At 42.9% G+C, this 27,603-nt stretch overlaps 4 protein-coding genes across 5 annotated transcripts; 3 read left to right on the top strand and 1 right to left on the bottom strand.

The window, feature by feature from the left end:
- Positions 1–421: 421 nt before the first annotated feature.
- On the bottom strand, positions 422–2,872 carry MRPL32 (mitochondrial ribosomal protein L32). The gene is made up of 3 exons (XM_064668396.1): positions 2,715–2,872; positions 1,627–1,811; positions 422–1,043 (listed from the first exon to the last, which is right to left on the bottom strand). The coding sequence occupies exons 1-3, from the start codon at positions 2,836–2,838 to the stop codon at positions 789–791; spliced, it is 564 nt and encodes a 187-aa protein (XP_064524466.1). The 5' UTR covers positions 2,839–2,872; the 3' UTR covers positions 422–788.
- Positions 2,873–3,087: 215 nt separating this feature from the next.
- PSMA2 (proteasome 20S subunit alpha 2) lies at positions 3,088–9,669 on the top strand. The gene is made up of 8 exons (XM_064668384.1): positions 3,088–3,220; positions 5,339–5,415; positions 5,950–6,082; positions 6,476–6,598; positions 6,958–7,039; positions 8,122–8,195; positions 8,647–8,704; positions 8,786–9,669. Exons 1-8 carry the CDS (start codon positions 3,180–3,182, stop codon positions 8,900–8,902), a joined length of 705 nt encoding a protein of 234 aa, XP_064524454.1. The 5' UTR covers positions 3,088–3,179; the 3' UTR covers positions 8,903–9,669.
- Positions 9,670–11,529: 1,860 nt separating this feature from the next.
- LOC135403744 (spidroin-2-like) lies at positions 11,530–13,375 on the top strand. Its single transcript, XM_064638443.1, has 3 exons — positions 11,530–11,587; positions 11,875–11,946; positions 12,747–13,375. Exons 1-3 carry the CDS (start codon positions 11,530–11,532, stop codon positions 13,373–13,375), a joined length of 759 nt encoding a protein of 252 aa, XP_064494513.1.
- On the top strand, positions 12,806–16,514 carry C1H7orf25 (chromosome 1 C7orf25 homolog). Of its 2 annotated transcripts, none has more exons than XM_064668364.1 (2): positions 12,806–12,923; positions 14,938–16,514. In XM_064668364.1, exon 2 carries the CDS (start codon positions 14,954–14,956, stop codon positions 16,220–16,222), a length of 1,269 nt encoding a protein of 422 aa, XP_064524434.1. In that variant the 5' UTR covers positions 12,806–12,923; positions 14,938–14,953; the 3' UTR covers positions 16,223–16,514. The 2 variants fall into 2 exon arrangements, with proteins under 2 accessions (XP_064524434.1, XP_064524445.1); XM_064668375.1 differs by lacking the exon at positions 12,806–12,923 and adding an exon at positions 13,252–13,339.
- Positions 16,515–27,603: the final 11,089 nt, after the last annotated feature.

Here is a 27,603-nt window from a genome sequence, read left to right as displayed (position 1 = left end):
AAGGGCAATGATGGCAAAAAGCCAGATTTGACCCTTGTCAAATTTACAGATTTCCAGTCATTACATTTCAATTTGCTATTTTACTCAAGAAATCAAGTGCACTGTAAAGGGGGGAAATAGGCTTTCCATATCCCTTTAAGAAAGAAAATAATTTTGTATACTGACAACAGCAAGGAACACCAGCCTTCAATCCAGTGCAGAAAAAGTACCAATACTATGTATCAATCACTATTTTGCTCAAAACCAGGAATGTCACCAATTATCTCAAACAGCAGCATTGTGGAGAGATCCAGACCACGGAAATAACCAAATAACTGTATCTTTCCTTGTAAATAAACTTTGTTCCTAAACAAGACTGGCTTTCAACATTTTTTCTCCCTCGGAAACAGCAGCAGCCAAAACCAAAAAGAAAATTCCCCCGAAAACTTAACACACTTTATTGTACACTTGTGAATGTTTTCCCTTTATTAAAAAGATGTTATTTACAAAAACCAGCACAGAACATTAGCATGTAAATTATTCAGTGTACTGTACCCAGATGTCCAAATCCAAAGTAGATCCCGATTTCTCTTTGTTGACTGCTGTGATGTATCACTGAGAAGCACTTCCTACTGTATGCTACAGAAACAACACCTGACTGCAAATCATATGGCATGACACAAATCAAGCAGACTTCCCAAAAGTCGATAGGTGTTCTGTATTGACATTGAGTGAAGGAGAAAACATTCTTGAAAATAATTTTTTCTCTTGCTGCAGCAACTGTTTTTGTTAGCATTAAATCTATAGCATCAATTTTGAACAAACCAAGATGGGCGTTTCCTGGCTCTTTCAATGATCCGTTTGCCTTCATCTTTTTCTGAAGGCTTTTCTCCATCATAAAGGACAACAGTCTCTACAGTTGGAGCCTTAAATGGTCCTCCTTCCATTTTGCGCATTTCCATCCGTATCAGATGAGTTTCTGCTTTGACCTTTGCGTAGCAATAGCCACAAAGGATGTGTTTCTGTTTCAAGTTTCCACACTCAGGACAAACATCTATGTTCCTCTGAAACAACAGTGGAAAACAGGAAATTTTGTAATTTGAACAGCAGCAACAAAAGAACAGGGAGTAATCACAAACTACTAAAAAATTTAAACGAAATACCAGAGAAGTTCAATTACCATTCAAAAATCTATTCTTCTATATAATTTTTCTGTAATGTGTTGCTATGTCAAATACTCACTACTAAAAGCAGCCTGTGAAGTCAGTATCTAAGTCATTACGCTTATTGATAATGACTCAATTAGGTGCATAGAAAGCACAGAGCTTTTCCACTTACACTATCTGTTCAGCCAAAATTCATTTTGTTGGCTTGCACCTAAAGTCTCACTGTTTATTTAACGACAGACTACTGTCACACATGATGAATGTACCTCTTCCAAAGGATTTTAAAGATTACAGTGTCTTTTATGCTTCTTTATTTATACACAAAGTTCAGAAAGCTTTTTCAGTCAGCACTGACGACTGCAATGATTCTCTAAAACAAGCAAAGTGAAAAATGACTGGTGTAAATATTACTCTGCCCTGTTTGCCAACAATATTACTCGTGCTGGATATGGTGGCAAGGCAGTGGAAGCTTGGTGATTACCTTTACTTCTATAAGCTTGCTGGGATGCCTCCGCCGGCAGCGGTTCACCTCGATGGTGCGCCGTTTCTTGGGCACTGCCATCCACAGGATGCTCTCCAACAGACCCGGTGCTTCGGCGCTACTTTCACTGGCGTCATCTGCTGCTTGTGGAAGAACAGCTGGGGCTTGCACAGCTAGTGCTGGTCCTGAAGGAGAAAAAAAAGAGGGAGGGGATTGTCCCGCTCTGCTCTGCACTGGTGCAGCCTCACCTTGAATATTGTGTGCAGTTTTGGGCTCCACAATATAGGAAAGATACTAAGCTCTTAGAGAATGTCCAAAGGAGAGCAACAAAGATGGTGAAGGGCCTTGAGAGGAAGCTGTATGAGCAGCACCTGAGGTCACTTGGTCTGTTCAGCCTGGAGGAGACTGAGGGAAGACCTCATTGCAGTTTAACAACTTCACTGTGAGGGGAAGAGGAGGGGCAGACACTGATCTCTTCTCCGTGGGGACCAGTGACAGGACCATGGGAATGGCCTGAAGTTGTGTCAGGAAAGGTTTAGGTTGGATCTCAGGAAAAGGTTCTTCACCTAGAGTGTGGCTGGGTGCTGTAACAGGCTCTCCAGGGCAGTGGTCACAGCACCAAGCCTGATAGAGTTCAAGAAGTGTTTGGACAATACTCTCAGGCACAGGGTGTGACTCTTGGGTTTGTCCTATGCAGGGCCAGGAGTCGGACTTCATGATCTTTGTGGGTTCCTTCCAACTCAGCATATGCTGTGATTCTGTGAAATTCCTTACAGCCAACCCCATTTTCGCTGGCGGCCGCGGAAACACGACACGATGCTGCGGCCACCCCCGAAGGAAGGCGGTCAGAGCGGCGGCCCCCGCCCCGCGCCCTCACGGACCCCAGGGCCGCGCCCCAGCCGTTCAAAGGTAAAACGAGTCCCGCAGCCCCGACACCGCCCCCTCACAGAATCACAGAATTGTAGAGATGCAAGTGGTGTCTGGAGATCATCTAGTCCAGCCCCCCAGCCAAGGCAGAGTCACCAAGAGCAGGTGGCACAGGAACTCGTCCCGTTCCTTCAGCAGGCGGAGAACAGGGTGGGACTTACCCCAGGGCGGGCTCTGGCCCCCTAGGCCGCCCGGCAAGAGGCCGCGCTCCAGTCGCCCCCAGCAACGCTGGAGGAGAGCGCGAAGCCGCGGCAGCGGAGAGCGGACTAGCACCAGCACCGCCATGGCCTCGCCGAGCCCTCCGGAAGGTGCGCCTGTCGCTGAGCCTCCTGGGAAACCGAGTGCCCGCCCCATGCGGCGGCATAGCAGGGACACTGGACGGGAACTCCAAGTCCCAGCATTTCTCTCGCTACTGGGAGGGAGGGGCAGTGGAGGGCGCCTGGAGGACTCCAACTCCCAGCGCTCCTCACGGCGCGCCTCTCCGCCAACCGCATCCTGGCAGGCTCAGTCACGCGCGGCCACCGCACCAATCAGCGCGCTCGCCGTGCCCTCGCGCAGGGAGCGGGAGCAGCGGCCGCGCGTGCGTCGAGGGAGCCGGCGCGGAGAGCGCAGGGGCTGGTGCCAAGATGGCGGAGCGCGGCTACAGCTTCTCCCTCACCACCTTCAGGTGCCGGCGCAGGGGCGGCTGCAGACCCAGGGGCAGCGGCGGGCGGGCTGCCGGGCCAGCGGGAGGGCGGCACGCAGCTTGCACGGAGCGGCCTGCTGGCGGCGGCGACGCAGGACCGAGGGGTCGCTTTGCAGAGTCATCGGGCCTGCGGGCGCTGGGGGGCAGCGGGGGCCGGACCCGCACAGGGACGGCGGGCGTGGGGAGAGCGGCGGGGATCGGGCGCTGCTGCCTTGGCCCGAGGGGGACATGCAGCTGCAACAGACTCTTGCCGACCTGAAGGGCTGCTGGCACCCCCGGGGGCGGAGGCGGGGGCTGCGGGAGAGTCCCGACTGCCACCGGCTGTCTGTCGCTGACCTCGGGGCCCGCTGCGGGCGCTGCTTGTGTCTGTTCTCGTTGTGGGCCAAGCTAAGATCTGTCTCGGCACTGGCCCTGCAGCGAGTGCTTGGTGAAACGGCTTAGCAGGGTTCTCCCCCCCTCGACTCTTTAGGCTGGGGAGTGATTCTGTGGTTCTGAGCTAACTGGAAATGCGTGATGACTGCTGAGCTGTGGTATCTTGAGAGCTTGCTTCAGAACAGGCTTTGCAGATGCGGGAATGAATGAAGCAGATGAGTTATAAAGTAGTATATTTTTCTTCTTGCTGCACTCTGCAGTTGCTGCTTTCCGTGCACTTCGTGTTGTGCACAGCCTGGATGTGGGATGGTTGCATGCACGGAATGAATATGCTGCTGTCGGAGTGGTGTCTGTTGAGATGTTGCTCTAATACACAGACTTAAGATTAATTCAGAGAAAAGGAAATTACCTTCCATTCATTTTTTGATGGAAGTATTAAGCTATCCAGGACTATGTTATACATATAAAAAAGAAAAACTGGCAAAAAAGCAAGAACCTTTATATGCTTCTTGTGGTGAAGTTAGACCCCCTTAACCTCAGAGGAGAGTTGTGCTGTGTAATCGCAGAGTGAGTTGCTAAAGGCTTGTTGCAGTTAAGCAAATGAAGCAGTTCACGACCTAAAATGATGAAAAGAGTGTTTTTAATGGATGGAAGCAGCCCAGCATGCTTGCTGTGCTCTAGCAGATTGCATTCTCTATTAGCTTTTGGAAATGGTTTCCTGGGGGAGTTACAAACTTTTCATATTGTACAGAAGCACCATGTGCTCGGAACTCTTGTTCTGATTTGCTAGTATTTTGTAGTGGAGAAGCCAGAATTATTACTTTGTCACCTTTATAACCTGTTTCCTCAGTGTATAAATGACTACAGTGATTGGTTACGGCTTGCTTTGTTCTTTCTGACTCACCTAAGCACCAAGTTACATAATTTTCAATTTTACTTCTGCAACTGTTAAAGCAGCGGTGTCTGAAATACAGCCCAGGCACTAGATCCCACTTGCAAAATCACTTGACAAGTGAGTGGCTGTCTCTGTGCTGTCCTTTTCCCTAAGGGTCAAGAATGGACCTCTTGATCCTGCTCCTTATGAGTAAGTTACTATGCCAGCTTTAACTCTTTTATTTCTGTTCTGATGATTCTGCATCCATTACCAGCTCATGGATTGTTAAAGAGAAATTCAGGAATACCTGGAAATGGAACAGGGGTTGTTTCTGTCTTGTGCTTATCTGTCTAAAAGCATAGTTGTTTTTTGCTGGTACCTTTCGGCAGAGAACATCAGTTCTCTTTTAGACACCACACATATAATGTATATTGTGAGTAGAAACTCATGACATACTCTGAAGATTTTTCCCTCTGAGTGGAAAACTTTTTTAAAATGGTATAAAATTGGAGAATGGACTCGTCCTTCTTCAACCTGCATCCCAGTCACTGCTCCCTACCTGTGACTCCTTAGCTTTCATGAGGGCTGTAGGTTAATGCTGTGTGAGTATCCCAGTAGCACTGTGCAGCAGTGACTTCTGTGCTGAACCAGTCCAACTCCTTTAGAAGCTCTTACAAGTCTTCAGACCTGTGGGGTTTTGTTGTTTGTTTGTTTGGTTTTTTTAAATTCTGGTCAGAATATGCTGTTGCCGGATGTGAAGAGGCTTAAAAAAGCAAGTTGGCATCAGATTGTTGTAGGAAAGATTCGAGCGCATTGGAATTATGTTAATCTTTCTTTTGCATCTTCCTTTTTAGTCCTTCTGGAAAGCTTGTTCAGATTGAATATGCTTTGGCTGCAGTAGCTGCAGGAGCTCCATCAGTTGGGATTAAAGGTATGACCAGAAAATAACTACTTTAGTGAAGGATTTGGGATTCTGACTATCCTTTGAGAGAACTAAATCAGTTTGGATTATGTACTAGGTCCTGTGTATTGGACCTTTCTTTATCTGTCCTTCTGTTACATATTTTGTTACTCTTTCAGTGGATTTTCAAATGTTTTAATAGGTTTAGTGTTTTCTGGGGTTCTTTTCTGGGTGATTCAGTAGACGTTCAGGTGGTAGAGATAGGTGTTTGGTTTGGGGTTTTTTTTGATTGTTCCTATCCTTATATATAGAAATTACACACAAAAAAGTTACTTTGATTACTCAATTATTAATATGTTATTCAGAATCTTTAGAATGGGACTGTGGGAGCTGTATGGTTATTTAAAATGAGAAACAGTGGGTTGGGTGGATTCATCAAAGTATCTCTCTTTAACACGATTGTAAACTTGAAGAAAATTTTTAGTCCGATAAACTTGTTCTGTGTTTCAACTGCTTTCCATAGTTTTAGTTTAATATTTAAAAAAATTTCCTGTTCTTTTCCAGCTGCAAATGGAGTGGTGTTGGCAACTGAGAAGAAGCAGAAATCCATTCTATATGATGAAAGGAGTGTCCACAAAGTAGAACCAATTACTAAACATATAGGTTTAGTGTACAGTGGAATGGGTCCAGATTACAGGTATGAAAACATCTTGTTTGATCACCACTTAGATCCATTTTCATACAAGAAGTGTAAGAAGCAGGTAGCAATTAGCTGTTTCTAAGTCTTTCTAAGTATATGTTGTAATACCATATTTTATTATAATAAAATGACATTCACTTGAAATTTTCCTTAATATATCTGATACCTTGTCAAATAACCTTTTATGTGAAGAATGAAAGTGGTGTTATTCAACCTTAGTTTCAGTTTAAGTGTTTCAGAGATTACTCAGTTGATAAAGATAAGCCAGCACAGTCTGTTTTCTTACATTAATGTTACGACAGAGGTACAACTCTGTAGCATTGTATGTATTAAGAGTTTTCAGTTCTAGTTAGAATTTCTTTGATATAGTAATTTTGTCTTTGTTTTTAGAGTACTTGTGCACAGAGCTCGGAAGCTGGCCCAACAGTATTACTTGGTTTATCATGAGCCCATTCCAACAGCTCAGCTAGTACAGAGAATTGCTTCTGTGATGCAGGAATACACGCAATCTGGGTATGTGGTGGAATTGCAAAGTTGCTTAGAAAGATGTTTTTTAAATGTAAGGAGTAACAGCTACCCAATGATTCAAGTTTTTGTGTCAAAGACAGTTAGTTTTTCAGTGGAGAACATGCACAGAAAGTGGGCCAGTTGGAGGAGTGTGGACTGGCACTGGGTGAGAATGAGTCTCCATATCTTGCAAACCAACATGTCAGACAAGGCAGCATTATTTGGGCTTGTTCTGGTGGTTGACTAGTCATTCCTCATCACAGCTACAGTCTGGTGGGAACCATTCAGGGGAAGGTTAACACATCCAAAATAATTTAGTCACCTTTGCCTTTCACTGAATAATTTATCATTTTGTTTTCCTGTAGTGGTGTTCGTCCTTTTGGTGTGTCACTGCTAATATGTGGCTGGAATGAAGGGCGGCCGTATTTATTTCAGTCGGATCCATCTGTAAGTATCTTACATTTGTAAATTCTGCTGCTTTTATAAAACATGAAATTTCACAGACGCTTATGAAATACTTTCTGTGATGAGAACAATGCAGAGCTAGAACAAAAGATACCTTAACATAACTTCAGAAGTTAAAATGAGCCATTTCAGTAGGTGCTTGGAGCAAGTCTGGATCATTCTGGACCTACATGTTCCTGAACTACTTGAGGGATGGGAGCTGCTTTTCAGGGAGATCACCAACCCTTTTCATGCCTTTCCTAGTTGATTGTGCCAGCAAAAATTGCCTTCTGCAACAGATACCAGAAAAAAAAAGTCTGCTTATGCTGCTCAAAACTGAATGGAAGTTAAGTCAAAAGCTGTTGTATTGTGAAACATAATGCACATGCCTTTGTATTTAGTGACAGTGGTTAAGTGAGTTTATTAGCTAGGTTTGCTCCGCACTTCTGAAAAACTACCCTTTGATGCACATGTGAGGTGCAGTGCTTCAGACAAAAACAACGAGGAGGTCACTGTCATGATCATCAGTGAGCTTCAGAAGTTTGAATTACTGCCTGATTCTCCAACGTAAAAAGCAAAATGCAGATGCCTTAAGGCAATTTGATTAAGGCATAGACCTGCTGATAGTCTTCATGCCAGAGAGAATAGAAGCGATGGCTAAATATCCTGTTAGTAGCTAACATAAATCAGATAGCTGATTTGCAACAAGTTTTTTATACTACCTAGTCTTCAAAAAGAAGAGTGGAGTGAACCTCAGTAAGGATCTGACTGTGCACTTTCTCAAAGGCAAACATACTATTTCTGTTTAAGGAATCCCAAATCAAAGCTATGCTACCTACTTACTGGTTCATCTTTCATAGTAGTGGGAGGATGAAAATAGTTTGGGCCCCATACAAACATTCTGTACATTTTCACAGCATATGTTCCTGTATCAAATTATTCTGAATGTGATCCAAAATTATCTCCCATAGTCTCAGAACATTCAGTATTTTCGTAATTGTTGCTGTACTTTTTTCCCAAGTAATTGAATACACAGTGTTTGACTAAGTCACACAAAACAGTTCAATAGATTGTTGCTTTTACAGGGAGCTTACTTTGCATGGAAAGCAACAGCAATGGGAAAAAATTATGTCAATGGGAAAACATTCCTTGAGAAAAGGTAATGTATTTGATACTTGTCTAAAAGGATACTGTGTTTTGTTCAGATTCCACGTAAAACAGCCAGATTAAAAAAAATGCACACTTTTTAGATTATCAGAATAAAGTTTTAAAATACTTAAGATGTGATGCTTCTAGTTTACTTACTTACATATGCACAGGAAATTTGATTTATTTAAACGCTAACTTTTGTGTTTATGGAGAATTGTATGAGTGCAATAAACGTTATATTCAACATAATTTGCAGCAATATTGTTATATACAGTGTCAGTATGAAAAGTACTGTTCTTATTTTGACAAATAATAACTTTGACTCATAATGTTACAGTGCTTACAAATAATATTTGTATGAGAAAGATTTTAGTAGTGTTTGGGTTTTTAGAGACTCCAGGATTAGTAAAATTTGGAAAGGGCTTTGTCCCTTGCTGAAATACATAAATGTCTGTTTACAGATACAACGAAGATTTGGAGCTCGAAGATGCCATTCATACAGCTATTTTAACACTAAAGGTGAGCAAAATATTTAAGAAAGAAGTTTCTTATGTTATGACTTCATTGATATGATCCACTGAACTCTATTTTTTTTAATAGGAGAGCTTTGAAGGGCAAATGACAGAAGACAACATTGAAGTTGGCATCTGTAATGAAGCTGGTTTTAGGAGGCTCACTCCAACTGAGGTTAAAGACTACTTGGCTGCAATAGCCTAGTAGAAACCAAGCAAGACTGTGTGGTTCACACAAAGGTCTTTTTAATTTTGGCTACTTAAATGTTTTTCTTTGCAGTTTTTGCATACTTATTTCTACATGGTTTGTCTGAGAGATTTTTTAAACATCATGGGTGCAAATACAACGGTCCTTAATATTGTAATACATGAAATCTTGTTAAAGATAATTCTTTCCCTTGATACACAAAATACTGTACAAAATGTAAAGTTATAGTGACAGCTTGAAAAAGGCTAAAGAATAAAATCAAAGGCCACTGTTTTAGGGGAAAGTGTCTGTGTGTCTTTTTAATCCTAGCTTGTTTATCTGCATAAAGCTTAGATTTCAGTATCTTTATTTTTGAGGAAACAGTTTTTCCCATACAGCCATGATGGATTCATGTTAGACCTTCTAAAGAATTTAAATGTTGAGCGGACAGGATAATTTTTCACTTTAGAATATTGTTTAAATGTTAAGTAGTTTCCAGAAATGGTTTTATCTGGTGTAAAAAATCATGTACTTTCACAAAGAGACAGAACAGTCTTCCATTTCAGGTATGAACTGCAATCTACTTGAGCCTCTCTGCTTTTGACCTTCTTCGTCTTTGTGTCACAAGAACTTGTTTTCCATTACTTGAGTTATTTTCGTGGCCCTAGAAATTGCACTTTTTCAACCCTGAAATATTGTTAGAAAAAATAGAATTAATAACTCTTGCTGAAAACTAAATGCATTTATCACCATCAATAAAAGTCAACAGGAGTTACAAAACAGAATGAGCGTACGTAATGTAATGACGTTATCCCTTGAATTGTCCTCAAATATTTTCCAACTTGCAAGATAACTCTAAAGACAGGTGCAGAACTTGGATGTTATTTGTGGGGGGTGTATGTATCAATACATTTGTTACATGTATAGAGTTGGTCAGGTCATAAAGAAACACAATTTACTACAAAAGAAAGGATAAATATATGGTGGGGGGTTCAGCAGAAATAACCTGGTCTGCAGCTGTTTAAGTTACTGTTTGCAGATTTTATATTTTTTTAAAGCAATCTCATTGTTAAAATGTTGATAATGAACTCGGAGTGGCAGCTGCATCCCTCTGCTTGTGTGTAAGCCTCAGGGTGGAGGGGAGCTGTCTGGCAGGCTACATGGCATCCAGCCATAACTGAGGAAGGAAATACAAAGTATCAGTTAGTCTGCGGAAAGTAGTGTATAACCTAATTGACCTGTGTTTTCCAGTGTCTGTCTTCTGATGGTTCATGTTATCATCAGGTAAATAAGAGTTTCTGAAGCATGCCATAAATGAAATTTTATTTCCGAACGTCAGAAATAAAAGCTCTGTCCGAACAGTTCCTCCAGATCACTTTTTGAGTATTTGGCTCTGAAAACCAGTCCATACTCTGATCCTTATTCTAGAGAAAATTAAACAACTCGGAACTGAAACTGAAGACTTGATATTGTTGCATCTTCAGTTTAAAATATTTATACATAGTCGGTGTTTTAATGATATATAAATATTCAAAAGGGTTTTCTATATAAAAAAATGTAGGTAAGTACTTCAGAAAATGGTTAGCCTGAACTGCAGTAGTTTAATTGTCTCTGCTACTAGAAACAGTTGATTAGCAAAGAACACCCTATGAAGGGTAGTTGAGACCAAAGCAAGTTTCAAATAAATCATGCTTTCTCACTGCCAAGATGGCAACAGTGAGAGAAACAAACAAAAATCTCTTGAGGTTTGGGGGCTGTGGGTTTGGTTTTTAAAAAATTGAGCACCTGCCATCTGGAGAATGTTACTAAATTACAGGTGGCAAAGGGAAGGGAAAAAACCCAGTATCATCCATAGTTTCCTGTGGTTTAATAATTTAAATGTAGTAACTGTTCTGTGCATTGTACAGAAGCTATTGTGTTCTGAATTAGGAAAATAATGTCTGTGAGATACCTGATAATAGGTATAAGTGTTGAGGGGGTGTTTCCCCACTCCCCCCCATCCTGCCAGGACAGGCAATCATTACAGCACAGGACAATTTTAGCACTTCAGTACTTCAGAAGTGTTGCTGAGTTTACTTCATGTTGGACCAATGTTGCAAATGGGTGGCAGCATGAAGCTACTACATTTGTCAGATACTCTGAATGACCACCTCTAGTTGCCAGGTTGCTTCACTGAGTGCTTTTTAGGAATATAAACTGTTCAAATTGGTAAAATAATATTTGATTTATTTTTCAATGGTGGCACATTTTTCTTCTGAGGACAAATAGAAGTGTGCCTTGAAAAACATGAGAATACTATCACTAGGCTCCTCTTACAACAAAAAGCTTCAAAATGGTGAGCAGTTGTAACTTTCCTCTGAGAGTACTTTCCCTTTAGAGTGCTTTCCTCAGGCTGTCTCTCTGCAGTATGATATGGGAGCCCCAAGTCATAATTTCCATAGTAATGGTTTATTGCTCCTTGCATAAAGTGGGATCAAGGGGCAGTAAAGCAGACAAATACTCTTTGTGAGAAATAACAAATTGCAGGTGAGATTATTTCAGCTAACCATGAAGTGTGACTGCTTCGTTTAGCTTGTTCCTAATCTGAAAGAAGAAGAGACAGCAATCACTTAAAGCAGGTGATGTTGATTTGTTTGTCCTGCAAGATGGTCTGCTCCAAGGTAGAGCAGTGTGACACCTACGAGAATTGGGATTTATTAGCTAGTAGGATCGGGCTCTGAGAACAGTATTATCATTTCATGAAGTTATTACTTTAAGTCACAGAGTCACAGGATGGGTCAGGTTGGAAGGGACCACACCCAGTCCAACCTCCCTGCTCAAGCAGCGTCATCCTAGAGCACATGGCACAAGATTGTGTCCAGACAGTTCCCCAGTATCTCCAGTGAGGGAGAGTGCACAACCCCTCTTTTACAGTGCACGGTCACTCACACAGTAAAGTACAGGTGCAGTAAGCCCCTTACAACTTACTTTGTCTTACTATTGCTTTCCAGATCTTGTGAAATCATTTAGGCACTTACTCCCTGCAGGAACCAGCGATCAGAAGGCAAGTCTTTCCTATGCAGGTAGGGAATATTGCTGCATGGAGAGAGGCAAGACCATGGCTATGTCTGCTGCACGAAGGCGGGCAGCAACTTGGGGCAAGCATAGAGGACACTTGCTCACATTTAGCACAGAATCGTTTTGTATGGGCTAGTTTTGTTGTCCAAGTTTCATGGATTCAATGGGCGTGGGTCCAGTGTGCATGGAGCCATGGCTGCTGTTTCTCTGCTGAAGTTGAAAGTCCAAGGCCAAATTGTTTCTGGCCTGTCTGTTCCCACTCTACTCTGCACTGGTGAAGCCTCACCTTGAATATTGTGTGCAGTTTTGGTCACCACAGTATAAGAAAGATATTAAGCTGTTAGCATCCAAAGGACAGCAGCTTCCCTCTTCCTTGAGGTCACTTGGTCTGTTCAGCCTGGAGGAGACTGAGGGGAGACCTCAATGCAGTTTAACAACTTCTTTGTGAGGGAAAAAGGAGGGGCAGGCACTGATCTCTTCTCTGTGGGGACCAGTGACAGGACCATGGGAACGGCCTGAAGTTATGTCAGGAAAGGTTTAGGTTAGATATTAGGGAAAGGTTCTTCACCCAGAGGGTGGTTGGGCACTGGAACAGGCTCCCCAGGTAAGTGCTTACAGCACCAAGCCTGACAGAGTTCAAGAAGTGTTGGGACAATACTCTCGGGCACATGGTGTGACTCTTGGGGATGGTCCTGTGCAGGGCCAGGAGTTGGACTCGATGATCCTTGTTGGTCCCTTCCAACTCAGCATATTCTGTGACTCAGTGACTGTGTCTGACCTGACATATTGCCCTTGGCCCTTACAGGCTTTTCGGGACAAGCCGCGGGCACCCTGGTGAGCGTGGCCAGGCCGGGCGGGCCGGGCGCGGCGGAGCGAGGCGGGTGGTGCCGTGTCCCCGCCCGGCGGCCCCGGGGGAGGTGCCGGCCGGGCCGAGCTGCCACACGCCACGCCGGCTCGGGGCGAGGGCTGTGGCCGCTGGGCTGTGAGTACGGGCTGCGGGGGCCGGGGAAAGGCGGCGGACCCGGGGGAGGGAGCGGGGTTGGGAGCGCCCGGAGAGGCGAGGCTGGCCCGGGCACATCGCGCCTCGGCAGTGACTGGGGACGAGGGCGACAGTGGGGACAAGAGCCGGCGTCCGGCGGCGTCCCTCCGCCCGCCCTGCCGGGGCCAGAATGTGGGTGGAGGGCGAGCCTGGAGGGAGCCGGGGCCGCCGGGCCGGGGGCGAGCGCTAAGGGCGCTTTGCCCTCACCGAAGATGGCGCCGCGGCCTCCCCGGTGCTGCGGTCACGTGATGGCGGGGCGGGGGCGGGGAGGGGCGGCCGGTCCTGCGGTCCCCGCACGGGAAACATCGGGCCCTGAGGGGAAAGGAGGGGGCAGAGAGGGGCCTGCGTGCGAACCTGTGGTTCGTAATGGGGCCACCATGCAATTGTCGTGCTGAAAAAGTATTTGAGTTTGTGGGTTTACTCTCAGTGCAACCCTTGATGTTCGCTCTGTTTAAGTCTCAGTGTGCCTGGAGTAGGAGTTGTAGCTGCTGTGGGGAAAGGGGCCCAAGTGCTAACCGTGGGGGTTTACTCATTGATTTACACATAAGCTTGTAAGAGAAGACTTTGGGGGGGGAAAGGCTGTCTAAAGAGAGTCAGTAGGTCGGGTCGGAAGGCATTGGGCTTCTTGGTCATGCTGGATGTTGACTGGGCCAGTAGCAGCTAATTCTGGCTGTGTTTCCACTTGTGCGTAGTGCAAGGGTGATTTCCACTCCTTGAAGGCAGGCTCCACTGCTGCACTGGCAGAGCCTGATGTAAGACCCAGGCCATGTCCTGTTGCTCGTTTGTCTTGTCCTTTATCACCAGTTTGCTTCAACGTGCAGGTTAGGTAAGAATTACAGTGTTTATACTTGTAACTGGAAGTCAAAATTGATTAATTTCACTATTCACTATGGTTATTTACTGCCCGTCATTGTGCTGTTGTTTGCTGTGGCATGAATCCTACATTTTTCAAAGACAGCACACATTCAGTGAAGTAATTCCTATCATACTTTACTTAAGGGAGGCATACTAAAAATCATACAAATGCAAAGGAGTAGATTTATCAGATGCAACACAGTACATCTCTTGGTAGAATTAGAAAGCATAGCAATTTCTAGGTTCTCCTGACTCTAGAATTGTGAATCATAGCCTTGTCACAATGCTGTATAATAGAAACATACAATGGTTAGGGTTGGAAGGGACATTAAAGGTCATCTAGTTTCCCCCTGCCATGGGCAGGGACACCTTCCACTAGACCAGGTTGCTCAAAGCCCCATCAAACCTGGCCTGGAATACTTCCAGACATGGGGCATCCAGAGCTTCTCTGGGCAACTAGTTCCAGTCTCTGAGGGGCTAATCCACTGAGCTGAACAGTGCAGGTTGGAAGCTGGAGAGGATAGAGCCGTGCTCCTCAGAACTGTAAAGTGCAATGGGCTTCCTTTATGCTGTGTTAAAATACTTGCTGGGAGTCAGACTTCACAGTTTTTATGTGTATCTGTGAGCATGGTGGGTATCTTTTCATTTTAATGATCAGTGTGATGAGAGAGAGAGGCATTTACTTATGGCATTAACTGTATTTCTAATTTTACTCTGGATGGCAGCTTTTGCAAATGAGCTGTAAAAGTTAACATCTAAGTGACTGGTTCAGTGAAGGGCTCCTGTGCAGAGAAGGAGGGGTCATTGGAAAGAAACTACAAACCTGGAAGGTGTGTGTGGAGACCTGAATGCTGCTGTTCTTCCTAGATAAGAATTGAGGTTTTCTGAGTCTGTGGGTTGGATGTCCAAAGGTAAAGGAAAGGAATTGAACTCTTTGCTGGGACTTGTGCTGAGGTTCCAGATGCTTGTGCTTTACAATACTGGTAGCTGTTGCATGAAGTCTACCGCACAGCTTGAGTATATGCTGTTGGAAAGACCTCTTTTCAATGTCTTTATTCTTGGCCATGCAATAACAATCTTCTCTTTTGCTCTCACTTGATAGGAATAATGTTTCCAACATGTCTGTGCAGTCACTGCTTTGTGAAAGAATTGCTGTTGCCAAAGATTTGATCAAGAGAGCAGAAGCCCTTTCCAAGTCCCAGAAAAGGAGAATAGAAGGTGGGGCAAAACTATGTAGCAAACTGAAGGCTGAGCTAAACTTCTTACACAAGGTAGAGGCAGGGAAAGTGGCCATTAAAGAGTCCCATCTGCAGAGTACAAACCTTACCCACCTCCAAGCCATTATTCAGTCAGCAGAGAATCTGGAGGATGTTGTCAGTGTCCTCCATGTCTTTGCTTATGAGGACAGGTTTGGAGACAAGCAGACCCTGGTGGTAGATGTTGTTGCGAACGGAGGTCACACATGGGTGAAGGCCATCGGTCGGAAAGCTGAGGCTCTGCATAACATCTGGCTGGGGAGAGGCCAGTATGGTGACAAAAGTGTCATTGAGCAGGCAGAGGACTTCCTGCAAGCAAGCCGTCAGCAGCCAGTGGAGTACAGCAATCCCCACATCATCTTTGCATTCTACAACAGCGTGTCCAGTCCTATGGCAGAGAGACTCAAGGAGATGGGAATATCTGTGAGAGGAGATGTTGTTGCTGTGAACTCACTGGTGGAGCCATCTGCAGACAGCGAGCACCCTAGCGCCAGTGAATCAGATGAAGAAGGCCCTGAACTCCTGCAGGTGACCAGAGTGGACCGGGAGAATTTAGTGGCCAGCATTGCTTTTCCTACTCAGATCAAAGTAAATGTCTGCAATAGAGTTAACTTGGACATCACTACCTTAATAACCTATGTCTCTGCTCTGAGCTATGGAGGCTGCTACTTTGTCTTCAAAGAAAAAGTGCTGACAGAGCAAGCAGCCCAAGAAAGGAGGGAGAGAGTGCTGCCTCAGCTGGAGGAGTTCATGGAGGGAAAAGAGCTCTTTGCCTGCGAATCTGCTGTCAGAGATTTTCAGTCCATCTTGGAAACACTGGGAGGACCTGGGGAGAAAGAGCGAGCTGCATTGCTTGTTAAAAGGGTTACCGTGGTGCCAGATCAGCCATCTGAGCGTGCCTTAGGACTAGTGGCTAGTTCAAAAATCAACAGCCGTTCTCTAACCATTTTTGGGACAGGAGACACTTTGAAAGCCATCACCATGACCGCAAATAGTGGGTTTGTGAGGGCAGCGGCAAACCAAGGCGTCAGGTTCAGCGTTTTTGTCCATCAGCCACGAGCATTGACAGAAAGCAAAGAATCTGCTGCCACACCTTTACCAAAGAGCTGCCCATCTGATAATGGACTATAAGTCATTAAATCAGTCATGGAAATACAGTAGGTGCTGCAGTGGAGGCTTTTTGAGAAACAGAAGAATCATAGCAATACAGTTTTGGGTGTGTATCAGTGATGACAGTAAATGTAGCAGTGGAAGAACTCCTCGAGGGATTTGCAATATCTTCACTCATTCCTTGGGGGTTTTTTGTTCAGCTGACCATTAATTTATTCACTAAAGTAATAAGATGTCAATGAAAATTGTTAACTGGCTTACAGTGTATTAATTGTATCCATCCCTATTAAAAAGTTCAGTTAAAGCACAATAACTATTGTGCCCTTGTCATTTTTGTCCTCTACAGAGAGGTAAGATCCATCATAGACGAACTTTGGGCTTGACTTCTGTGGAACTTAAATATTTCTTTCACCTATCCTGTTCGACTGAATTCTTTGTTGATTCAGAGGTACCTTGCATAGACACCTGTGCCTTTTTGGTATATGATGTTTTATGAAGACGTGACTAGTAGCCATGAATAGAAACCAACTTAAGCCTTCTTTCTCTTACTGAAAGGAACCTCTATATGTATACCATGTTAGACTGAATTGGGCAACAGCTTTAAAATTCCTGGAAAAATCAGTTGAAATCAGAGTTTATTTGCATTAACATGTGACTCTTGGGCTAAACTTGACAACCAGTGGTAGCAGACCAAGGATGCAAATCTGATTCCCTTTTCTCCTAGTCTTTGACCAAATGCAAAGTCTTGCTGGGTGCAATGCCCAGGTCGAGATAACAGAATCCTCCTAAACTGAGCCAGCACCCAGGTGGTTTTTGATACTAGTCTACTATCTGCTGAGGACTCACAGTGAGCTTGAGTCTCTCTTTGTTGCATGTGGATTACCTGAAACAAAGCCTCAGTGAGGTTCTTTAGTGTTGGTGTGGCAGATGAGGTTTGTGGGGTATGTTGTTAAATCCTAGCTTGCTCTGTAGCGGAGAGAAGCCTTTTCACTGGTGTTGTAATTGCTGATTTTATTCAAAGTGTAGAATAAACAATTCCTTTTTTTGTCTTTTTTCTTTTTTTTTCTTTCCCCAGGAGAGTTTTGCTGGTTTAGAAGTGTTTCTCATGTTTTTTCCTGAATGCTGTAATGACAGCACTTGCTCTTTGGTATTAATTTGCATCAGTTTCCTAGTGGAAAATTTTGAGATGTCAGAGTGAGCCTCTCGGCCCTGAGCTATACATTTTTATCAGGTCAGTGAAAGAGATAACCACTGAATATTTTATAGGCTGTTGTTTCAACATGATAGCATTGTTATGCAGCTTATGGTTCAGGCAAAGAACATTCTCTTGCCTCCTTCCCTCCACTCTAAATCTGTTCCTACAGCACAGTGTGGCTGCAGTGGCCATGGCCTCAACCCATTACTTTCTGGTCCCCAACAGTGATGTAAAGATACTGGTGTGCCCACAAAACCACTCTGCCAGCCTCATCTAGCTGAATAAGCTGAACTCCAAGGAGCAAAAGTGTGCTTCTTGCCCATGTGACTTGCTCTGCTCTTACTATGCCCGTAGAGTAAGCTCTTAGTGGTTGTCACCAGTAACCACATGCTGCATAGCTTTACCTTAAACTTTTAACAATGCGGAGGGCAGTTTGCTCTCTACCTGTCCCTTGTTTCTGTGCGTTGCTGAAGTAGTACATGGGGTTTAATTAAGATGAGCAGAACTGGATTTGGGTTTTTTGCGGCTTCAGCATCCGCTGTACTTACTACCTGCCAATTTCACAGTTCCTCCGTGGTGAGTTCCAACAAAACATCTACCTTGTTCCTACAGTCTAACACAGTGTAATGAAACCTCCTGGCAGGATACAACCCCCACTGTATCCACTAATTTTCTTGAAACTTCTTCTGAGGGGAAAGGAGGACCAACACAATGAAACAATATAAATAATATGTTGGCTTTGCTGCAGAAATGCAAGTCTGCCTTAGTAGTTAACAGCATACAGGAGCTCAGGGAGGCATCATGGTATGATGGATTTACCAGAGCACAACCACAGATGTCTATGAAATGTTAGAAACAGCTGGAAGGAAAGTGCCTTTCATTCCTATCATGAGACCTCTTGCTCTGACCACGTGTATGATGGCTCTCCTCTCCAGTAGATGTGGGAATAGAGGTGGGGAAGGCCATCTGTCCAAGAGAAAAAGAACTGTGTTTCTGTTTTGTATCAAGTCCTGAAAGAAGATACAAGAAACCTCCTAGTGAATAATTTATGAACAAACAGCCTGGGAGAGAGGGTTTCTTTTTGTTTACAACTCAGACCTGTAAAAGTTGAGGTCCCAACAGACAGCTTACTATTTAATAGAATCATAGAAACAGAAAATATTAAGGGGTTGGAATGGACCATAAAGATCATCTAGTCCCAACCCCCCTGCCATGGCAGGGACACTTCCACTAGACCAGGTCGCTCAAGGCCTTGAACAAGTCTAGCTTGGCCCTGAACACTGCCAGGGTTGGGGCATCCACAATCTCCCTGGGCAATCTGTTCATGTGGCTAACCACCCTCACATTAAAAAATTTCTTCCTAATATCTATCCTACATTTCGCCTCTTTCAATTTGTACAGTTCCTGACAGAGTCCCTCTCCAGCTTTCCTGTTTCCCCTTCAGATATTGGAAGGTTGCTATGTCTCCGTGCAACCTTCTCTTCTCCAGGCTGAACACCTCAACTTTCTCACCTTCTCTTCATAGGGGAGGGGCTCCAATCCTTTTACCAAGCCCTCCTCTGGATTTGCTCCAAGAGTTCCATGTCCTTATGATGGGGTCACCAGAGCTGCACACACTACTCCAGGTGGCGTCTTAGAAGAGCAGAGTGTAGGGAGAGAATCACCCTGTTTGGTTGTGAAGGAAGTTCCTTCCTTTTATTAGTTCCTTTCCTCTTCTTTTGTTATTGTTGTGGTTTTTTGTTTTTTGTTGGTTTGGGTGGTTTTTTTTTTTTTTTTTTTTTTTTTTTTTTTTTTTTGTGGGGGGGGGGGATTTGCCCACTACTTCCCAAGCCTGTGTTAATGCCCTCCCTGCATTTCCTGCAGCTTGACCACCTGTTTCTGGAGGTCTTCCACCAGGGCACATACTCCTTGACCTCTCCACATTTTCTTTCAGCTGTGCCACCAGGTTGAGCAGATTGTCAGCCTGTTCACACCTCAGACAGATACTGTCTCCACTGTCCTCTGGCATCAGCGACAAGCTCAGACAGTTACTGCAGCTGGAGACCTGGACAACTGCATGGTGCTGTGTGAGGTCCATCTGGCTCATCATGTTCCTTCTGAAAGTGGCTTTTGACAGAGCTGAAAGCACAGTTAGTCCTCTTCTAATCACTCCCAAAGTTTTGTGCCCTATCTTTGCACCCTGTCTGGCAAACTGCCTGTGCCACACCCTGTTTGCCAGCCTGGGTCTCTCATGTTCCCTGAAGCTGTTTAAATCTCCCTCAGTGCTCATGGAAATGCCCCCTCTTCACCAATGACTTATCACTGATTAATCTGTTTTACAATATTACAGGGTATATTCGAAGCTAGGTGCATGGTAACAGTGCACTTATGCATGGTAATTCATTATGGCCTTTTAAGAACTAATCCTTTGTATTTAAGTTAATTTGCTTGCAGCCTTTTTAAAGTGATGAGGACTTTGGATGAATAAATGGGAGACAGCTGCTTCCTTCTGCTTCTCACTGTGACTCGAGAAGTGGGTTTCCATCAATTTCCATTTAGCAATCTTGACTATCCTCTTGGGCACTCTCTAAGGAAGTTTCTCCAAACCATGGATGAGAGGGCAGTGGCTTGGATTTGTACATGGTAGGTGACCCAGGAAAACCTGTGAAAAGCCAGTAACCTCTCTATTACCGGGATTAGGAGTGGGTGAGCTCTGTTTGCTGTATTCCTTCACCCCTACTGCTGCAGAGCTGGCTGACTTGTTTTGTAGTGATACTTTTGTATGACTAGTAAGTGCAACTTTGTTTAAAAGCCTCTGTATCTGGAGCCATCGTGTGGTGATTTTCGTCATTACCAGTCATTTTTGCCCAATGCGCTATTTGTTATTGAATCGATTTTCTCTTTTACTAATTTCTGCCAATCACATGAGCATTATTTTAGGAATATGAAACTCTTCCTGCATGCCCCTGTGCAACTTGAGGGTTCTATTGTTATTTTCTGTCTCCCTGTTGCATTTTGCAATAAAAAAACTCAGAATGTGGATTTTTTTCCCTCTGGTGGTTATCTGGCTTATCAGTCAAACAGAATTGTGATGTTGACAGGCTGTAAAAATTATTTTATAAGATGAAACCCAAAACTGAATGCTGGCTTGGAGAAAAAATGTGTAATATTTGATGGCTTTTATACTACCTTTGAATATACTGGTGATCTACATGTATAAACCAGTGTTCTGGTTTGTTGCATTTAGATATCTTCTACTTAATTTCAAAAATAGGGGATTAGACATAGAACTTCCCTTATTTATGACTTTCCAAATGAATAATTAGAAAATACAAAATTATGTTTGCAATTAAGTTGAAAAAAATGGAAATCTAAGACTGCTTATCCTTTCTTCCAGTGTCACACAACTGCTTTGTTTATGCTACACCAGGCATTAGAGGATCTGGAGACATCTCATTTGCTGCTATGGATTTTGTTTGGGGTTTTTTCAGTTAAAGTTTTCAGTATTAAGTTCTTTTGCAAAGATGGATTCCTAAACTGTTTCAGGGAACCTTGTTCTTCTGACACTTTAAATTTATTTTACATTATCTCTGTATGGTTCTATAGTCTCTGAGGAGAGCCAGCACCTCTGTTCTGTGCAGTGCTCAGCCTGCTCTATTTGCTCCAACAGTAAGAATAGCAACAAGGAATGCTGCAATTGATGCCAGACAGTAGAAAGCACTTGGATATTATGTGATAAATAAATCAATAAGTTAAGTTGTTAATACATTCATGTTTCTGTATATGTTCTTTACTTGCTATTGCTCTGTCTGACAAAACTTGCAGATCAATGACTTGTTTGTCATTGTACTTGCAAGCTGTGAAAACAGTCAGAGGTAGTTTTTTCGTGTTGTAGCCACTGTTGTGTAAAACTGTTATTCATTGGTAGTTTAATGGGCTAAATAGTAGTTTGTGTTTTGAACTGCCCCTCTCATCTGATGATACCTCTGGAGACTGTCTGAAAATATTTTCACAACCCTGCCCCTAGTTCCTGCAAACTGAAGGTAGGCTTGGTCACAGCAGTAATAAAATAAGAAAACATAAGCATCAGTTGTTTGGAATGTGTTTGAGAGGAGACCTATAAAAAAAATATCCTAAAATCTTTTTAATCTTTTTTGTTAAAGTGGACCAAGAAAAGGATTACAATAATGACGAAGCATGTATAGTTGCAGTGACATTCTTTATTTCAGGTTATTGTGCAAGCAAAACAGCACAGGTCACCTGGTATCTAATTAACCTGGTAAAGTAAGGAAGAATTAGGTGGAGTTCTTTAACTGAAGGTTATGGTTACAGTTTTCCTGCAAGTTGTACTTCTAGGAACAGCTCTGCCATCTAGCTTGCTACAGGCACCTCACGTGTGCTCTTGGTGATGAAATCACCTCTGTAGATACGTGGATGTTGCTTTTCCATCAAGTTTTAATGTTGCAATTTATTCTAGAGTAAAAACAAAGAAAGTGAATGTAAAACTACTACACTGCTCAGAATTGCGATTTTGGGGTTTTGCAAATTGTTTCCTATCAATGCATGGAAATCAAGATTGTTCCTGTATAAACTATTGTAAAGAACGAATAAACAACCCTCCCACCCACACACACACTTTCATTGTTCAGAAGATCCTTGTGTAAATTTAAAAGATCCTCGCTTATAATGTCTTACGTAAGAGATTAATCTCTTAATAAAAAAAAAAAACAAAACAAACCTCAAAACAACATTTACCACTCCAACCTCCCCCAAATCCCCAAAGGGATTAACAACATCTGATAATGAATCTGTGCCCCTTTATTTATTAATGAGACTGAGTACATGCTAAAGCAACTTGCTGTGGTACTGAGAAACATGGAGATAGAGGGCACAGAAGTTTACACTGTGTAGGTACCAAGATCCTTCTCAGGTTTTTCTTCTGTAGGGATTAATTTGGCCCATCTTTATGGGGATGATGTTCAACAGAGCAAAATGTAACTCAAGTGTACCACAAACCTTCATAACAATGAAACTTGACCATATAAATATTTTTGATTTTGTTGGCTTCATGGTTTTTTTCCACATTAGAAAAATGCACTATAAGCCAGCCTTAACTATATTCACAAGAGAAATCTCGTCCATGGAGAGGAGAGGTGTGACCTCTTTACTTCACATACAGCTGTAAAATGCACTCATCCATAATAATACAATTTGTCTTAGGGAGCATTACCTTTCTCTCTGTTGCTAGCAATTTATTAATGTTTTTGGAATGAGGAGAGGAGAAGAAGATGGCTAGATCTCTGGTATGCCAGATACCCTGCTAGAAATCGACTACAAGGACCTGCTGCATTAGTGCAGAAAAGGTAGGAGCACTGGGGTAACAAAATGTAGATAACAATAACGTGGGCAATCCAAGGCAAAATTGGTCTTACCAGATATTTCAGTGGATGACTCCTGGGTTGGTTCTTGGCTTGGTTCCACACTCGGCTTGGGGGTGAATTCGGTACTTGGCTCTCCGCTCAGCTCCCAAGTGATCTGTCCACCTTCTTGCACTCCAGTGTTCCCAACTTGCTCTGTGCCATTCTCCTTGTGTGAGTCTCCGCTGTAGTCCAGGGGCAGCTCTGTGCTTGGTTGCGTGCTGGGATCTCTGCTTTGCTCCACACTTGTTGCCTCAAGCACTGGAGTAACAGAGGTACCTGTGAATGAAATGAAAGGAATTTACATGGATGAGGAGGATGGTTTGAAAAACAAAGGTATTTCTAGGGATATCTGAACATGTACATAGTTGGTTGACAGATCAGAGAGCCCAAGTAGGAGTTTAGGGAGGGGAAAAGAAAAAAGTACAATCTGGAATGTGAATCTTATTTCAAATTGACAAAGGTGGATTTTCCGATATATTTTTGACTCACCATGTGCCTTTAGCAGATCAACCAGAACCAGAATCAGCAGTGCTGAAAGGATTGCTGTCTTTCTTGTCATTGTTACCTAAATGCTGCGTTAAGCCCAAGCCTTTGGAGCAAAACTTGAAGTGAGTGATAGACAGAAAACTCTGGGTATTTAAAGGCAAGCTCGTACCTCTGCATGCTTTGGCACCTTCCTGAAAATAACAGGTTGCAAAAACAGCATCAAATTACATTCTCAAAACAAACGTAGGACCTGTCAGGAACTGTAATCATGTAGCTCCTGCCCTTTGCTTCAGGGTGAGATAACCTTTTCTGCAAGCAGTAAAGGACTTTGGGGACAGAGAGGTGGGACTGTGGTGGCCTAGATTGCAGTAGCATCACAAGATTGCCTCTGGCAATGCTGATTTCTCAAAGCAGTTGATCTTGTTGGTTTCGAATGAGGATCTTCAAAATCCTTTGATATGACACTTGACAAATTGAATGTACCTTATGGAAAAAGGTGAAAGGTGAGGTGTGACTAAAAATTGTGCAGCTGACTTCTGTGTTGTAAGAAAATAATAACAACACGAAAGAACTGTGATGTTCTGGTCAAGGATCAAAGAGCATTTCATTGGGAAGCCTTTCCTTTTTCATTGTTGAAAAGTTGTGTGTTTGTGCGTGCATGTGTGTTCAGTCTGTGATATCTTAGGCAGTATCCCTGTCCCAGAACGATGCACTTGAAAGGCTTGGACAGAGCCAGTCAAATTTCCAAGGAGGACCTGGCTGCTATATGTGGTTTAATCAGCAAAGCACAATTGTTCCAAGGGACCTTTCTGATGCAGAGAAGTTGCTCTGTTTGCATGCATGCGGTTCAGTTCCCCATGACCTTCCCCATCCAGGGGATGAGGACACTCAGAGGTTGTGGTAACTGTAACCAGGTTGGTTATGTTTTGGGGTCTGCTGGGGTGGTAGTGGAACTTAGGGCTGTGTGTGCAGCTCTGTGTTGCAGATGGAGAACTGTGGGCCTGGTTCTGTACATTACACTCATATGAGTGAATGGTGTAATTGCTCTAACTAGCAATTCTGCAGTAATTAGCAGAATTAGGTTAATATCAAATCAGTGTAAAGGAATTCAGAATCTGGCTCTCAAGATTTCCCCCCACCCTTTTTCCCTGATCTCACTTGTTTAATATTGCATCAGCTTAGTTTTTCAGCACAGTGTTTCTTTCAAGTCACTTCTACCTCTAGGGTTAGCCTGAGGCATTATTCTTCTAATCAAGCTTTTTATGCTGCAACAGAAGGATTTTATTTTTTTCTTGAAGAGAAAAAAAAATACCAATGCCCATGAACACCTACTGATATGTGTCTGCAGCCATAGCTTTCTCCTGTGCTGTTGGCTTCAAATGAATGTTGATATGTAACAATTTTTCTTTTTCAAATGTGGAAGAATATTTCTTCAATATGAAAGAATTTGTTCCTGACTCACTTGTAAGAGGTGATGATGCACAGGCCAGAAATCTGCACATAACTGTCTGCAATGAGCAAAATTCCTTAGTATAGAATAAGAAGTCTTGTTTTGCGTCGTTGAAAATGTTTTTCCTACACACAATTTCACATATTTTCATGAGGTATTGGGACTGTTAGTTGTGTAGGAACAGTAAACAAATATGCTACAGGTTTCGTTACTCTTAATGAGTTATTACTGTACAAGGAAAGAGGAATTGTCATGTTACTGCCTCAGTGGATCTCAGTTTTGTTTCTGAAGTATTTATCTTCCCTTTTAACGAGGCTCACTGAGCAGAGTTGCCCGTCTTGATTTTTCCAGATTCCTCTGCTTGTTTCATTATTACAGTTTCTAAAAATTTGAAGCAGGGAATTCAAGCATTTTGAGGCAGGGTTTCAGGTTAGTTTGTCTGGAGACAAAGTTAGTTTTGCCGTTTTTTCACTGCTGCCAGTCATACTGTTAAGGAGAATTCTCAAAAAGTTTTTTTGGATTTTAGAATTAGTACAGAACCTGTCACTGTTCAATATCTTCAGTAATCTGAAAGTAAATACAGTTAACCTTGCTGAAAGAATAAATAATGGTGAGGACAGAGGTGTGTTACAGATCTACTGTTTTTAACTATAATTTTTTCAATGAGCCCTAGCCAACAAAGCAAGTTACATGCACAGGATAAAGGAATAAAAGCTGCACTTAAGCAATGGCAGCTGCACCTGGAAATGTCTTGCTCCAACAGTTTCCCTCCCTGTATTCCTGAACGTGGTCCTCAGTCCAAATATTGACATCCATTATAGAATATATCCAAGCTAGAGACAGTAAAGAAGGAAATGTTTATTGGTGAAAAAAAATTCTCTCTATGAAGGAAGAAATTCTTTCAGATGCCAAATCTGTTTATTTTATAGAAAAGAAGGATACAGGATTGACTTATGTTTTGTTGTTCCATCAGGGGTAAAACCCCAAAAAGCTGGGTCCTAAAGCAGTCATTAGTGGGATGGATAGAGGTATAGCCAGGGACTGTGGCTTGAATCGTAGGATTTACTATGAGGGAACTGAGTGGTATTTAAAAACCTGGTGGATTAAATAAAACCCTAGGTATGATTATCCAGTGGTTCCTCTTAGCCTTGTGGTCTTTTGAGTCTTAATTGTCCAGATTATGTATTGATATTGGACTCCTAGGGAGCAGCAAATATGACTTTAATACTGTGGAGATGGATCACCACCTTCCTCTATGAGGTGGTGGAAAGTATTTGGTGTCTCTGTTAAAATGTAGGAGGTTGCAGCATAGTGGGCACATTTGTACAAACTATTCATACACTATGCTGCCTCACTCATGTGCAGAAGATGGAAAGCTGTGCAAGTGTCCACAGAGCCTCTTTAGTCAGGACAAGAGAAGTGAACTCTATCTTAACTGAATTAGAATTTTGAAGGATACCTAATAAAAATCCGATAGTGACTGAAACTGTTTGCTGACACCTGGAGTATGACTGGCTGTCATGCTACTGTGTCAAACCATCTCTGTGGAGGGCCAACGTCACTCATTCTTAGTACTTTTTTGGTCCAGGTGCCTTGGTTGATATGGAGACTTGCAGCTGGGACTCTAGCAGGTGAGAGACAAGCAGTTCTTCCTTCTTGTGCTTCTGTGCCTATGCAATGACTGGATGTGAGAACTTATTTTGCATTTTAACAATTGAGTGCAAGTATGCCAAAGGTGTAATGTGCAAGCAAGCACAGTGCTAAGAGGTTTTGACAGCAAGTAATGGTAACTGGGCGTGATATGTAGCCTCCTTTCCTTCTCACCTCCAAATTTGGAAATGTAGTGCAGGGTATTTATTGAAAGTGTTTTCATGGACTAAGAATATTGTGAATAAAAGATACTAAAATAATTTTAAAAAATGTATTTCTTTTCTTCCCGCACTGCTATTTTTTATCTCTTTCACTTGAAAACAAGCCAATGTCATGAAATATAGCTCAGTGGAGCTAGGATCAAAGCAAGGGATGTCGTTTGTCAGATGGTGGAGGAACTAGTTGTCAGAAGTTTATACAGGCTCAGGAGAAGACTGCATATAAAAGTAAAACTGAGGCAACTTAGGATATGGAAGCAACATCCAGATCAAGAGTTTCTCAGATGAAAAATAGGACCGTAGGCTAATTCAACTTGGAAAGTATCTTGAGAGATCTCTAGTCCAATGTCCCACTGAAAGGAGCGTCACCTGCATTATACCATTTTACTCAGAGCTTTATTCAGCCTGGTTTTGAAAGCCTCCAAAGACAGAGCCTGTATAACCTCTCTGGGCAACTTGCTCCAATGCTTGATAGTCCTCATGGTGCAAAAGTGCTTCTTTATATTCTGTCTGAGCTTTCCTTGTTTTAAGTTATGCCTGTTGTCTCTTGTTCTTGCATTGAGTGCCACTGTCAAGCCTTTTTATAACCTTCATAAATAGCTGGAAAGTGAGACAGTATTAGCTGGAGGCTGATATATTACATTCTATTATGTGAATAGAATATAAAGACTTATTCTAAATTTTTACTTCTCTCTGGGCATCAACTCATGGCCACCTTTGCAAAAGGGGCACTAGGTTAGATGGATCCTTGGTCAGACTGGGTTATGTTAAACATATTGAATAGTATCCTTTGTTAGACTAGTGTAGGGGAGGGAAAGGTATTGATTCTAATTTGGATCTCTGAAACAGCTGCAGAACACTTAAAACCAAATGTCTCTCGTTATTTTCATTGCTGTTTGAAAAATAAGCAAATTCTTATATGGTTGGTTTTTTGGGTGGGTTTTGCAGAATACCTTTTAGGCAGAATAATTTTTAGTTTTGCAATCTTACCAAAGGAGATAATT

This window comes from Pseudopipra pipra, chromosome 1 (genome assembly GCF_036250125.1).
Source record: "Pseudopipra pipra isolate bDixPip1 chromosome 1, bDixPip1.hap1, whole genome shotgun sequence".
NCBI lineage: Eukaryota > Metazoa > Chordata > Aves > Passeriformes > Pipridae > Pseudopipra > Pseudopipra pipra.
The sequence above is the reverse complement of the archived record's forward strand: the minus strand, read 5'-3'. Positions and strand labels throughout refer to the sequence as shown.